Genomic DNA, 14,515 nt, shown 5'->3' with positions numbered 1-14,515 from the left:
CAGCGTTCACCTGATGCATGATTGATTTGGGATCAATTCCCAGTGGGCTATTTCTCGTTCCAGCCAGTACTCCACAACTGGTGTAACAAAGGCTGTGGTATGTACTATCCTGTCTGTGGGATATGCTGCATATAAAAGATCCCTTGCTGCTAATCGAAAAGAGTAGCCCCTGAAGTGTGCAACAGCAAGTTTCCTCTCTCAATATCTGTGTATTCCATAACCATATATCCAACACCATATAACCGTAAATAAAATGTGTCGAGTGTGTTGTTAAATAAAACATTTCCTTCCAATAGGCTCTAGTGGTGTCAATGAACAAAACAAACTTTATATTTATATACTCTTCAAAAAAAGTAGGGGAACTCTAATAAGAATTTAGAATTGCCAAAATTGTAAGGTATATTAGCTTAGACTAAAAACAAAACAATAACTGTATGATCAACAGAATGAAAAAGATTGACAGAAATTATGTTCCACAGTGATTAATGGACCTTCCCGAAAATTGTCAAAATCGACAATGACACCCCACGCACGTGTACGGGGCAACTGTGTGACGTATGTGCAAACTATGGAATGTGTTTCGGTGTGTTGATAAACAGACCTGAACATTCTTTACTAGGATGTCTGTGGTCAAAACACATAACATTAATATTTCAGGTTTCCGTACGTTTTTTTGAAGAGTATATGTATGTAAAATTTCAATCTGTGCAAGCCTGACCTCGGATCATCTTGCAGAGCATTGGTGATTCCCTTCAAGTCTTCCGGCGTCATCCGCCCCGTGGAGTTGAGGTTGAAGAAGACGTTCGACTTCTCCCACAGCAGCTCCTGCAGCTCATGCTTGGCCCGCTGCTTGAGGTCGCTCTGGTGTTGCTCATAGACCATCAGCCGGTCCGACTCGGTCAGCGCGTTGTAGCTCTCCTTGCCCACGAAGAACACATACGTCTCGTTCAGGGGCTTGCCCGGGGTCACGTGGTTGTTGTCCTGCAGCAGCTTCTTGAAGTCTTGCTGTAGTCTGAAATAAAAGAAAGAGAAAAATGGATCAGATTAAAATATCGGATGATTTGTTTTCAACATGTTATAAAATGGTTGAAAAGTTTAAGAATGTTTAGAATAGATAGATAGATAGATAGATAGATAGATAGATACATAGATACATACATACATACATACATACATACAAACATACATATATTTATTATCCACATAGTTCAAGATATTCAGGGAAATATAACCAGTATGTGTGTCATAATTTTGTGAAGTGACATCTTAACTTAATGCGGCTTCCCCAGTGTAAGTGCTTATCGTTTTAGTTACATTTGAAACATTTTGAAATGGTCCTAGCTTGTTATTCACGAAAATAACAGTTTGGATAATGTGGATAATAAGGAAATTATTACACTCACTTGTGAATCATACTGATTTTACGAAACTTATGTCAGGATTCATGTACAATACAATAATCCTGACACTCGTTTTGTAAAATCAGTATGACACACAAGCTCATATAATAATCTCTCTCTCTCTATATATATATTAGTTAATGATGATTTTGATTTCAAGAATGTGTTAAAAGGTGCTGTTAAAACCAATTAAGTTTTGATAATAGGTAGCCATCAAGTTCGAGGCTAAAAAGTGTCTATATAATACTCACTCTTTTTCTATATCATTCACACACTCTCACTCACTCTCTCACTCACACTCACTCACTCTCTCACACTCACTCACTCACTCACTCACACTCACTCAATCACTCTCACTCACACTCACTCACACTCACTCACTCATATTCACTCACACTTAATTTAACTCCATTAGGGCCGAGATAGAGTGAGAAAATGCTTGAATATATAGACTTTTCATGCTAAAACCTGTATGCTCTTTCCACAGACAAGAAAGCACATACATGTGTACCACATACTATTGTGCAACAAGGTTAGAATGGGGAAAACATTTTTCACATAAAAAACCCATTAATAAAACCTTAAAAATAACCATTTGCATAAAATAAAACATATGGTTTTCGTAGCATGTACAACTTATTTTCACCCCTGTATCCATTTTGGACATATGTTCACACCAATGTCTGAAGTGTTCTGTAGCTTACTCTTTTCTCCGATGACTAGCCTGTAGTTCATTAACGTGGTTTCTGAAGCAGGTTTCTGCATCAGATGTGTTGAGCAAATCAAATGGAATTCGTTTCTCATTCGGATCGTCCAAGAAACTCTCACACATTTTCCAAGAGTCCTGACCAAACAAAGCAGGCTCGACAAAAAATCTGTGAAAATCCGGCTGCTTCTGAATACTTTTCTGTATGGTTGGCCAACTTCTACAAGGAAAAGTGAATAAAGCATGTATGTATTTTAAAAACTACAGTAACAAGTGTGATTGTAAATGGACAAATAAAAATACTGGCTAACTGGTGAATCAATGAATGGTTCTTTGGATGGATGGATGGATGGATGGATGGAAAAGAAAGAAATGTTTTATTTAACGATGCACTCAACACATTTTATTTACGGTTATATGGCGTCAGACATATGGTTAAGGACCACACAGATTTTGAGAGGAAACCCGCTGTCGCCACTACATGGGCCACTTTTCCGATTAGCAGCAAGGGATCTTTTATTTGCGCTTCCCACAGGCAAGATAGCACAAACCATGGCCTTTGTTGAACCAGTTATGGATCACTGGTCGGTGCAAGTGGTTTACACCTACCCATTGAGCCTTGCGGAGCACTCACTCAGGGTTTGGAGTTTGTATCTGGATTAAAAATCCTATGACTCGACTGGGATCCGAACCCAGTACCTACCAGCCTGTAGACCGATGGCTTGCCACGCCGCCACCGAGGCCGGTCGGATGGATGGATGGACGGACGGTTGAATGGTTATGTGTATGGGTGAGTGGGTTTTGAGTGAACTGGGTGGATGGATGGATAGCTGGCTGGCTGGCTGGCTGGATGGATGGATGGATATGAGTGGGTGGGTGGATGGGTGAGTAGGTGGGTGGATTTTGGGTGGACAGGGTGGATGGATGGATGGATGGATGCATGGGATGGATGCAGGGGATGGATGCAGGAATGGATTGACTGATGAATGAATGAATGAAATAAATGAATGAACAAACAAATGAATTAACTGAATGTATTTTTGTAAATTGGTATGCAACATAAAAAAACTTCCCTGTATTTCAAATCATTCATATCTGCATGTATATGTATTTGTTTTAAATGGTCTATATATACTTCTGACACAACAACATTAAGAAAAATCAAATACTAACCTTGTTGGCTATTGGATCTAGGTTGTGGAGAAAATATTTTAAAATCTTCTCAAATACTAACCTTGTTGGCTATTGCATCTAGGTTGTGGAGAAAAATGTTTTAAAATCTTGTCACATACTAACCTGTCAGCCATTGCATCTAGGTTGTGGAGAAAATGTTTTAAAATCTTGTCACATACTAACCTGTCAGCTATTGCATCTAGGTTGGGGAGAAAATGTTTTAAAATCTGTGGAATCTGTAACACAAAAAGATGTTCCTTGTCCATGATCTGCCTATCACGCAGCTTCCTCACGTGCTGCTTAAAGAGCTTCTTGGCCATCTCGGTTCCGAACAGATCCACATAGTGGCCGAAGTCCGACTCGGTGTCAAACTTCTTCCTGTACACCATCCATGCAGCCTTCGGGTCGACCACATGATGCTTCAGCAGATTCTGGTACGCTTTCGTGGCCACGTTCAGGATCTCCTGTCGGGCCTTGATGGCCTCGTGGTATTGCAGCACCTTGGGCTTCGTCTTGGTCTTGTCGATCATGTGAGCGAGGGTCATGAAGGCCAGCTCCACGTTGACATTCTCCTGGGCGGACGTCTCCACGAGGGGGAAGCTCCCCTTGAACTCCTTCTTGCTGAGCATGCGCTCCACCCTCTCCACGTGGCACTCGTCCGCCTCGTCGTGCTTCGTCGTTGCCAGCACCAGCGGCTTCTTCGTCTTGAGGGCGTTGCTCAGAATGGCTGTGACGAACTCGACCTGTTTGTCGACGGGCCGGTGTTGCACTTGGCTGACGTCAAAGCAGCAGATGAAGCCGTCTATTCCGATCTTGCCCTCGGGGATGATCTTCTGCTGGTAGTCGGACTCCATGCCTGTGATGAAAAGTACGGTCATTAATATACAAGAAATTTGCAGCATTTAGATACAGTGAAACCCCTCTAAACCAGACACCCATGGGACCAAGACAAATGTCTGGTTTCAAGAGGTATCCAGTTTAGAGAGGTTAAGTTCTGTCCTGCTTTTTAGAACGAGACTCTGTAAGACGTCTGGTTTTGAGGGAATTCCAGTTTACAGAGGGTCCTGTTTTGAGAGGTTCCTCTGTATATATGTATGTATGAATGAATGAGTTAATAAACAATCTATAGTGCATCCCACAGGGAATGCTTTTTTTTCATGCTATGGAATTTACTACAAGTTATTTATTTCTGAGCAGAGTATTTTCTAAATTGGACACAAATATAGTATTGTTTTGTTATTTTCAAAACACTTTTACTTTTCTTCTTACGTCAACAAAACTGTCAAGACTTCATGTGCTCTGATTTTTTTATTTAAGTCATTATGATTGTAAAATACATTCCTACAAATAGATTACAATGTACATGTAGTTAAAAATGTTTAATAACAAATGCAGACACACCAAAACTATTGGATTAATTATAAAGATAATAATGTACATGGCGTACATGTATGTACTTTTTGCATCATTTAATATGATTTATTTGTTTGTTGTTTTTTAAAACTGTTTTTAAACATACACAGTAAGGCCAAACATATTAATGGGTTTTTTAAGTGATATGGTAAAGATGTTCAAGTTGTACACATTGAAAGAAAGAAAGAAATGTTTTATTTAACGACGCACTCAACACATTTTATTTACAGTTATATGGTGTCAGACATATGGTTATGGACCACACATATATTGAGAGAGGAAACCCGCTGTCGCCACCTCACGGGCTACTCTTTTTGCTTAGCAGCAAGGGATCTTTTTATATGCACCATGCCACAGACAGGGTAGTACATACCACAGCCTTTGATATACCAGTTGTGGTGCACTGGCTGGAACGAGAAATAGCCTAATGGGTACACATTGATATGATTGAGATATATATGTACATGTAGCAGCATATTGTAAGTAAAGTAAAGTTTGTTTTGTTTAATAACACCACTAGAACACATTGATTTATTAATCATCGCCTATTGGATGTCAAACATTTGGTAATTTTGACATAGTTTTAGTGAAAAAACCCGCTATATTTTTCCATTAGTAGCAAGGGATCTTTTATATGCATAATCCCACAGGCAGGACAGCACATACCACAGCCTTTAATATACCAGTCGTGGTGTACTGGTTGGAACGAGAAATAACCCAATGGGCCCACCAATGGGGATTGATCCCAAACCGACCGCGTATCAAGCAAGTCCTTTACCACTAGGCAATATCCCACCCCTAGCATATTGTCTTCATAATAATATTATATACCTGTATATTATTATAAATCTGTTTTGTACATGTATATACCATGTTTTTACATCAGTTCTGTTATTTTCACTAAAGAGTATTATTATTATTCACACTGATGATTTCCTTAACTTTTTCCTCTTTGTTTTTTAAAAAACTTTTCCAAAAAAATGTACACAACTGAAATTTTATTTACACAATTTTTTTTACCTTTCCCAAAGCCAGAATAACATCTTTTTTCCCATTTGTTTTAATTAAATTTTTCCACATTTTCTCATCTTTTTTTTCCATAACTAAAAACATCTTGTGTCTATATGCACAGTACATAAGCACACATACATATGCATGACGATGTATATATCAAATGTCCAATTGTTACAGGATATTAAATGAAGCACAGTTGTTACATACAATGTCAGTGACAAACAAACAAACAAACACACAACACACACACACACACACACACACACACACACACACACACACACACACACACACACACACACACACACACACGAATTGTGTACTGATCACTGCCATAAACAAGACTGTTGACAGGACTCTTGTGTTCGCAGGCAAGTGTTTGTGACCACGCAAATACTGCGAGTAGTCGCTTCAGGACAGCGGTAACCTTTGGCAGCGAGAATTCTCCGATTCTGACCAGCAAACAACATGTGGGCAGATGGGACTTTTATCTCCTCCGTGTGGAGGCTTTAGACCAAACAGTTTATTGATTCCCCGTCCGTTTTGGAGGCACTGAAGAAAGAATGCATAACTTGCAGATTTTTTTTAGAACAAGTGCCAGGAGCATTCACCAGCTAATCAAACGTAAACTCGTACAATGGGCTTCTAGCTCGGTGTCAAACAATGTTTGAAGTAGTCACCTAGTGAATTGATGTACACGAGTGTAACTGATACATATCGAGGTGACATACATACGTGTACATCTAGATAGGTGGTACCTTCTGGTGAATATGAATCAAGTTTGCATAATAATTAGTTGCTTGCTTGACCCATTTGACTAATTAAATGAGTAAACAGGTTTCGTGGTAGAGTTAACCCGAATGTAATACACATACAATGTATTGCTCATCTCGTTCTGTGACTTTTGATCCACCAATGTTATATTCAGTTAGAGAATTATTTTTTACATTTAAAGGGAGGAAACAGTATTTGATTAATACACAAATGACATTATTCTATTTGATTAGAATTTACAATACATGAGTAAAATGAAATACTGTTAGAAATATATGCATCTGCAGGCATTAAATATGTTGGGGGTTTGTCTATCTTTTTGTGTGGATTGTTTGTTTTTTAGGATTCTTCCATTTTTACTTACAAATCTCAATTGAAATTTGCTTGTCCCACCCAAATCTTCTTTTTAAATAAAAAGAGGCAAGCAATATTAAAGTTGATTTCAAGTTCATTTGTCGTGTCGGATGTTAGAACAACTGACGCCTTAACACAAGGAAGGAAGGAAGGAAATGTTTTATTTTACGACACACTCGACACATTTTTCAAACACCCAATTGTCATTTTATTTATGGTGTCAGACGTATGGTTAAGGAACACAGAGATACTGAGAGAGGAAACCCGCTGTCGCCACTTCATGGGCTACTCTTTCTGATTAGCAGCAAGGGATCTTTTATTTATGCACCATCCCATAGACAGGATAGTACATACCACGGCCTTTGATATACCAGTCGTGGTGCACTGGCTGGAGCAGGAAATAGCCCAATGGGCCCACCGACGTGGATCGATCGAAAAAAAAGGAACTTAATGCAACCCAGGGCTTCAAGAATATTTATAAAATCCACTAGCCATGGAATCATTGATTTAAAAAATGTACTAGCTATGATTAAAAATTCACTAGCCCTACTTTACTTTAAGTTAATACAATTTTACTAATAGTAATAATCAGATATGTCACCTAAAGAGTGATAGAGAGCTTAAAATCATTAAGACACGGGGAGTGGAGTGGGGTGGGCCAGGATATTCATATTTACAAAATCGACTTAAATGTGCACAGTATTTGACAACTTGGTTTACACTAGCCATTGGGCATAGCAACAGTAGTTAAATTTACTAGCCCAACATTGAATATGTGTAGCCATGGGAGTGGAGCTACCATAATCTAGAAGCCATGTGAAATCACAGCACATTGTTGAATCAATGGTGTTAAAAGTTTTAAAAAAATGGTAAATGCAACACACTGACAACGAGAGTACCGGTGAGGTACATGATATGCCCATCAGGAATTTGTTGGAAAACCATAGATATTAACGAATATGTTACTGGTATGATTCAATTTTAATTATGTGAAAATAGACAAATTATTTATTTATTTGTATCACAGCGACCGAGTAATTGTATGCGACACACCACCATACCAAGTTGTTCCTACATGTGAGGTTTGATGGTTCTGTATGCATCTCAGATCTGTATGCAAGATATGATCCAGACACAGATTTACTGTTATGTGCAGTAGACTGTGAAAATTAGGTCAAAGTGATCTAGTAATAGTACGTGACACACCACCATCCCAAGTTGTTCCTAAATGTGAGGTTTGATGGTCCTGTATGCATCTGTATGCAAGATATGGTCCGGACAAGGATTTACTGTTATGTATACTAGACAATGAAAAGTAGGTCACAGTGACCTAGTAATAGTATGCGACACACCCCGATCCCAAGTTGTTCCTACATGTGAGGTTTGATGGTCTTGTATGCACCTGTATGCAAGATATAGTCTGAATAAGGATTTACTGGTATGTGCAGTAGTGAAAAGTAGGTCACAGTGACCTAGTAATAGTACATGACTCACCGCCATCCCAAGTTGTTCCTACATGTGAGGTTTCATGGTCCTGTATGCATCTGTATGCAAGATATGGTTCGGACAAGAAAAAGTTAACAGACAGACGTACATACGTACGGGCGGACAAACAATGCCATACCATAATACGACCTAGGGCCTCCATGAGTCCAAAATATTGGACTCGAGTACTCAAAGGTCAAACTCGACCCAGACCCGAGTACCAAACACACTACACTAGATGCTAAGGAATAGCATTATTGCACCTTAATTCTAGGTGGTGGTGGTGGTGGTGGGGGTCTGGGGGAGAGTTGGTCTGGATTTAGCTCCATCGAAGAATCAAACCACCTCAGTGCATTCACTCAACTGATTGGGGTTTTTTCTCGTTTCAACCAGTGCATCACAACTGGTCAAAAGCTGTGGTACATGGCATGTGTCCGTGGTACGTGCTTTCCTGTCTGTAGAAAAGTGCATATGCAAAAAGGTACCGTGTTTCCTTTGATGACTACGTGTCAGAATTACCAAATGTTTGACATCCAGATTATTAATTTATGAATGTGCTCTAGTGGTGTACTTAAACAAAACAAACTTTAACTTAATTTCAGCGCTGAACATGGATGCAAAATAATGCATTCCACACATTCCACTGACATTGTTTTTTTCCATGTCTCAAAGCCCATTAATGTAACTGGTGGTAAACATATGGCAAAATGACTTAACAATTATAATTATATGAGAGTGCTCTTCCTTGCACAGATACTCAAGACCTGTGACTGGACTAGAGTCTTGCCAGACTTGGCCCATGTCAGAGTACTCAAGTACTCGTGGAGACCCTAATACGACCCATCATAGACAGGCATATAAAAATGTGTCAACAAAATTTTCACATTAAAAAAACCTCACAAAACTACTTAAAAAGAGAAATATTGGTAAAAAAAACCTCAACTAATTGAAAACTGACTTTATGTTGTGTTGTGTTGCGGTGTTTGAATAAAGTTTAACCCAAAATATAATTTAGAACACAGTTTAAGTTCTACAAGTACCGGTACATGTACATGTAATAACTGTGATAGACCAGTCTATAGTACAAGTTGTACAACATGTATTATTAATAGTAATCAGGGTTTCTGCTAGAGGGTAAAACGGGTATGGCATCATCCCCAAATTTTATATTTTTTAAGTTAACTTTTTCACAAAATTAATTACTCTTATCATTACTGTATGCCTTTCTTAACCCTAAACCTAAACTTGAACCATTTACATTCTGGGGGAGGCCCCCCATACCCCCTGTTGACTGTGATTGCATTCAATTCCATAGCACCATACCTAAAAGGGGCAGGATGTAGCCCAGTGGTAAAGCACTCGCTTGATGCACGGTCGGTGTGGAATCAATCCCCGTCAGTGGGTCCATTGGACTATTTCTCGTTCCAGCCAGTGCACCACGACCAGTATATCAAAGGCTGTGATATGTGCTATCCTGTCTGTAGGATGGTGCATATAAAAGATCCCTTGCTGCATTAAGAAAATGTAGCGGGTTTGCTCTGATGACTACGTGTCAGAATTACCGAATGGTTGACATCCAATAGCCGATGATTAATTAATCAATGTGCTCCAGTGGTGTTGTTAAACAAAACAAACCAAACCCAAACATTTCTTTCTGGCAGAAACACTGGTAATGTACAGATCTGAGAGAAAGACTGTACTGAGATACAAGTATAATAATGAAAAGCGTGGGAGGGGCAGTAATGGCAATATAAATACAGCTCTGAATATATACATACACTCATACATGTACAAGTTCTGTATTCATGAAAGGCAATGTTCTGTATTTCATTATACATATTATCTACAAAACTGTTCTATTTAAAGCACACAATTATGGGGGAAGCACACAAAGGTTACTGACCACAAGAAGATATTCTGACAACTGATTATTGATTAGTCAGTGACAATAATTCTGATTAATGTTCTTAATAATACTTTTAATTAATCTTGTTAACAGTTAAAGCTACATGTATCTTGGAGGCGGAAATCTCTACACAGCAAATTTTACACTTAGATGTATCACATACTGAAGATTATTTCTGTATATATATATATATATATATATACACATATACTGTCTGTAAGTCTACAATTAAACTGTTAAAATTAACAACTTTGTTTAACATTAGTGCTTTTTAAACATGTTTGGTGTCTAAAGATAGCGATACATTTTTGTAAACTGGTCCGTTTATCGGATCCATGGATCACACAAACCATGACACATTTATATCCGAAATCAGATCCGTAAAACCAAGGACTATGGAGCACAACTATCAGGACTCCCACATAACACTAACAAGACCAAGTAAAAACTGGTTTTATTATTTTCTAAACTACAGGAATAAATAAAACATGCAAGTATACAAGTTTTTGTTTAACGACATCACTGGAGCACACTGATTAATTAATCATTGGCTATTGGATGTCAAACATTTGGTAACACGTTGTCATCAGAGGAAACCCGCTACATTTGTTCTAATGCCACAAGGGATCTTTTATATGCACTTTCCCACAGACAGGAAAGCACATACCACGGCCTTTGCCCAGTTGTGGTACACTAGTTGGAACGAGAAAAAATCAAATCAGCTGAATGGATCCACCGAGGTGGTTTGGACTGAGCTAAATCCCACCCCTGACTCCCAACACAACTTAACACCAACAAGACCAAGAGAAAACTGATTTTATTACGTTCTAAACCTATACAAGAATAAACCGGCCTCAGTGGCGTCGTGGTTAGGCCATCGGTCTACAGGCTGGTAGGTACTGGGTTCGGATCCCAGTCGAGGCATGGGATTTTCAATCCAGATACCGACTCCAAACCCTGAGTGAGTGCTACGCAAGGCTCATTGGGTAGGTGTAAACCACTTGCACCGACCAGTGGTCCATAACTGGTTCAACAAAGGCTATGGTTTGTGCTATCCTGCCTGTGGGAAGCGCAAATAAAAGATTCCTTGCTGCCTGTCGTAAAAGAGTAGCCTATGTGGCAACAGCGGGTTTCTTCTTAAACACAGTGTCAAAATGACCATATGTTTGACGTCCAATAGCCAATGATAAGATAAAAAATCAATGTGCTCTAGTGGCGTCGTTAAATAAAACAAACTTTACTTTTTACTATACAACAATAAATAAAACATGCAAGTATACAAATAATCTGGCCTAGCTGATAAGGTCACGTTTGACCTGAGGTCAGAGAACTACACACATGGTGTTACATGTAACTGAAAGTCTTCACAGTTATATGATAAGGATTTCCAAGCCATTGTTTATTCAAGTATCCAGACTAAAGTAGAAAACTACAATTTCCTAACACAGGGTCTTTCCCAATATGATGTCATAATATGGGAATCCTTGCTTCATTAACTGTACATAAGCAGTGCATTTTTGAGTAGTGTCCAAAAACGTGTGACAATCGAATCGGACAAATAAATGTTATGGACATATTTCAGTCTTCATTAAACACCAGGGGTGGGACGTAGTCCAGTGGTACAGCGCTCGTTCAATGTGCGGCCCGTGTGGGATCGATCCCCGTCGGTGGGTCCATTGGACTATTTCTCGTTCCAGCCAGTACACCACAACTGGTATATTAAAGGCCTTGGTATGTGCTACCCTGTCTGTGGGATGGTGCATATAAAAGATCCCTTGTTGCTTATCTGTGTGGTCCTTAACCATATGTCCGACGCCATATAACAGTAAATAAAATGTGTTGAGTCTGTCGTTGTAAATAAAACATTTCCTTCCTTACTTCATTAAACACCACCGATTCAAAATCATTTTATAGGCGATAAATGGACAGTTAACAGATATGCATGTGTCACTAGCTTAACATATGATTTTTTTTCGACACCTGACTTAAACAATGAGACAGAAAAAAAATTGTTTTGTTTAAATACATCACTAGAGCACACTGATTACTTAATCATCGGCTACTAGATCTATGTCAAACATTTGGTAATGCTGAGATATAACATTGGAGAAAACCACCTACATTTTTCCATTGGTAGCAAAAGATCTTTTATATACTTTCCCCACAGATAGGACAGCACATACCACTGGCTTTGATATACATACCACTGGCTTTGATATACAAGTCTTGGAGCACTGGTTGGAACAAGGAGGGGGAAAAAGATAACGACTCCACCAACAGGATTTGATCCTATGACCCAAACACCTTAGACATGCACTATAAACACAGATAAAAAATAAAAACACATACCTATAGTCCGTCCCACCCTTTTATAAAAATGTTTTTCCTAAATAATTTCTGTTTATGGCTGCCATTTTGGTTTATCGAATGGTATAGTCTTGCTTTATTGAGATAACTCTTACTCTGTAGTGAATTTAATCAAATAGTTATCTCGTATCAAAACTACACCAGTCTATAAACCAAAATGGCGGCCATAACACTTACATTGCACACAAAAACTGTCTTTTTTTGTTATTTCCAAAACACTTCTTTTTCTTTCTTACGTCAAACCAAACCGAAATTATTTACAAAATTTTTTTTTATAAAAGGATGGGACGGACTATAGCTGATCTTTACAGTTTCTCTGCATAAATAAAATAAAAACACATACCTAGCTGATCTTTACAGATGTACATGAGTTTCTCAGCCGACTGGACCTTGGTGGCGACACACCGCTTGGCGTAGGGCTCCGTGCGTCCCGTCTTGAACGGCAGGAACGAGACGTCGTCAATGAACTCGGTCTGCTCAACGACCTGGAACGTGAAGTTGTTGCCCTCGTCGGTCTTGGTGACGTCGCCCCAGTACAGGAAGTGATCGTTGTTGATGATGCGGCCGGCAAAGTCGCTCTGGCTCAGCACCGAGATGTGCTCCTGGTGGTAACGGTCTGCCACCTGGTAGATGAAGCGGTTACACAGGCACGACTTGCCCACGCCATACTGTCCCTTCTCACGCTCCGTCCCCGACAGGCCGATCACGCTGACGTTGAACGACCGCCCATCGCTCTTCTTGGCCATTCTACACACTTGTGACGGGTGTCTCACAGTCCACAACCATCCTCATAATCCATAGTTTGCGCAACGGTCGTCTCAGTGTCCAGAACCACCATACCCAGAATCCATAGTTTGCGGTTATCGGTTGAAACAAATTATAGGTATCCAATATACTGCTCCTAAATATGAAATAAATATTCTTCTAATTCACATCGTTACCAAAAATTTTGCCAGGGGTTTTGGGTTTCGTATACTGCTCCTGAATATGAAATAAATATTCTCCTTATTCACATTGTTATCAAAAATTGTGCAAGGGGTCTTGGTTTCGTATACTGCTCCTGAATATGAAATAAATATTCCCCTATTCACATCATTACTAAAAATTGTGCCTGGGGTTCTTGGTTTAGCAACCCCACAGTAGTTAGTACAACAGCAGCAGATGAGAACAGAAAAGCACAGATAATGTTAACAGGTTTTGATAGGGGGGGGGAGGGGGGGGGTTCTTTCCGTTATGAATTATTCTTAGTCATTCGGCTTCAGAGGGTATATAAACACACACACACACGGCTTTACAGTAGAACATTCCCCTCACAATGAACACTGAACTTTACAACCCTTTCAGGCCATAGTCACAAGCAGTAGCAGCATCTGTGTGGTCATGTTAGCATTCACGAGCATTTCAGATATTTAACACACAATATTCCGAGCTGGTCATGTCAGAATCATGTGTTCTGCTTTCAGATATCTCTCTCTAAGCTTGACTCTTTATGATCTGCAAAGAGGAAAAAAAAAAAAAATAATAATAATTAAATAGTGACGACAGAAATGCATGAATAACTACATGTACAAAAAACCTAAGGGTGGGAGTGGCCGTTGTGTGTTGGGTTTTTTGTGTCGTTGCCATACAGTGGGACAAGTCAATATTTTTGTCCTTTAAGAACACAGTGACATGGGGGACTATCCCCCTAACACTTACCTGCCACACCAAGCCTCAAACTGTCAAAGCTACAGTTACGTACAATCAAACACAGAGAGTGCACAGAGCCATACCTACATACACCTTAAGGTTATCTAGGTGGGAGAGGCATGAAACAAAATTAGGGCACAGTAAGATGAGGTGTTTTCCAGCTAGTCAAAACACGGCTTCCGAATTAAAAAGGACCCTCTTTGGAGATGTTTTTAAACTGCCTTCCAGTCCCCA

General features: G+C 39.3%; 1 protein-coding gene across 1 annotated transcript in view; it reads right to left on the bottom strand.

The window, feature by feature from the left end:
• Positions 1-14,082, bottom strand: part of LOC121380899 (rho GTPase-activating protein 190-like) — a 106,094-nt gene extending 92,012 nt beyond the window's left edge. Inside the window, exons 1-4 of the mRNA XM_041509928.1 lie at positions 12,936-14,082; positions 3,463-4,135; positions 2,105-2,326; positions 719-1,012 (exon numbers count right to left, since the gene is read on the bottom strand). Of these exons, the coding sequence (XP_041365862.1) occupies positions 719-1,012; positions 2,105-2,326; positions 3,463-4,135; positions 12,936-13,338 (1,592 nt within the window). The 5' untranslated portion in view covers positions 13,339-14,082. The remainder of the gene's footprint in view (positions 1-718; positions 1,013-2,104; positions 2,327-3,462; positions 4,136-12,935) is intronic.
• Between the last annotated feature and the right edge of the window lie 433 nt (positions 14,083-14,515).

This window comes from Gigantopelta aegis, chromosome 9 (assembly GCF_016097555.1).
Source record: "Gigantopelta aegis isolate Gae_Host chromosome 9, Gae_host_genome, whole genome shotgun sequence".
NCBI classification, from domain to species: Eukaryota; Metazoa; Mollusca; class Gastropoda; order Neomphalida; family Peltospiridae; genus Gigantopelta; species Gigantopelta aegis.
The sequence above is the reverse complement of the archived record's forward strand: the minus strand, read 5'-3'. Positions and strand labels throughout refer to the sequence as shown.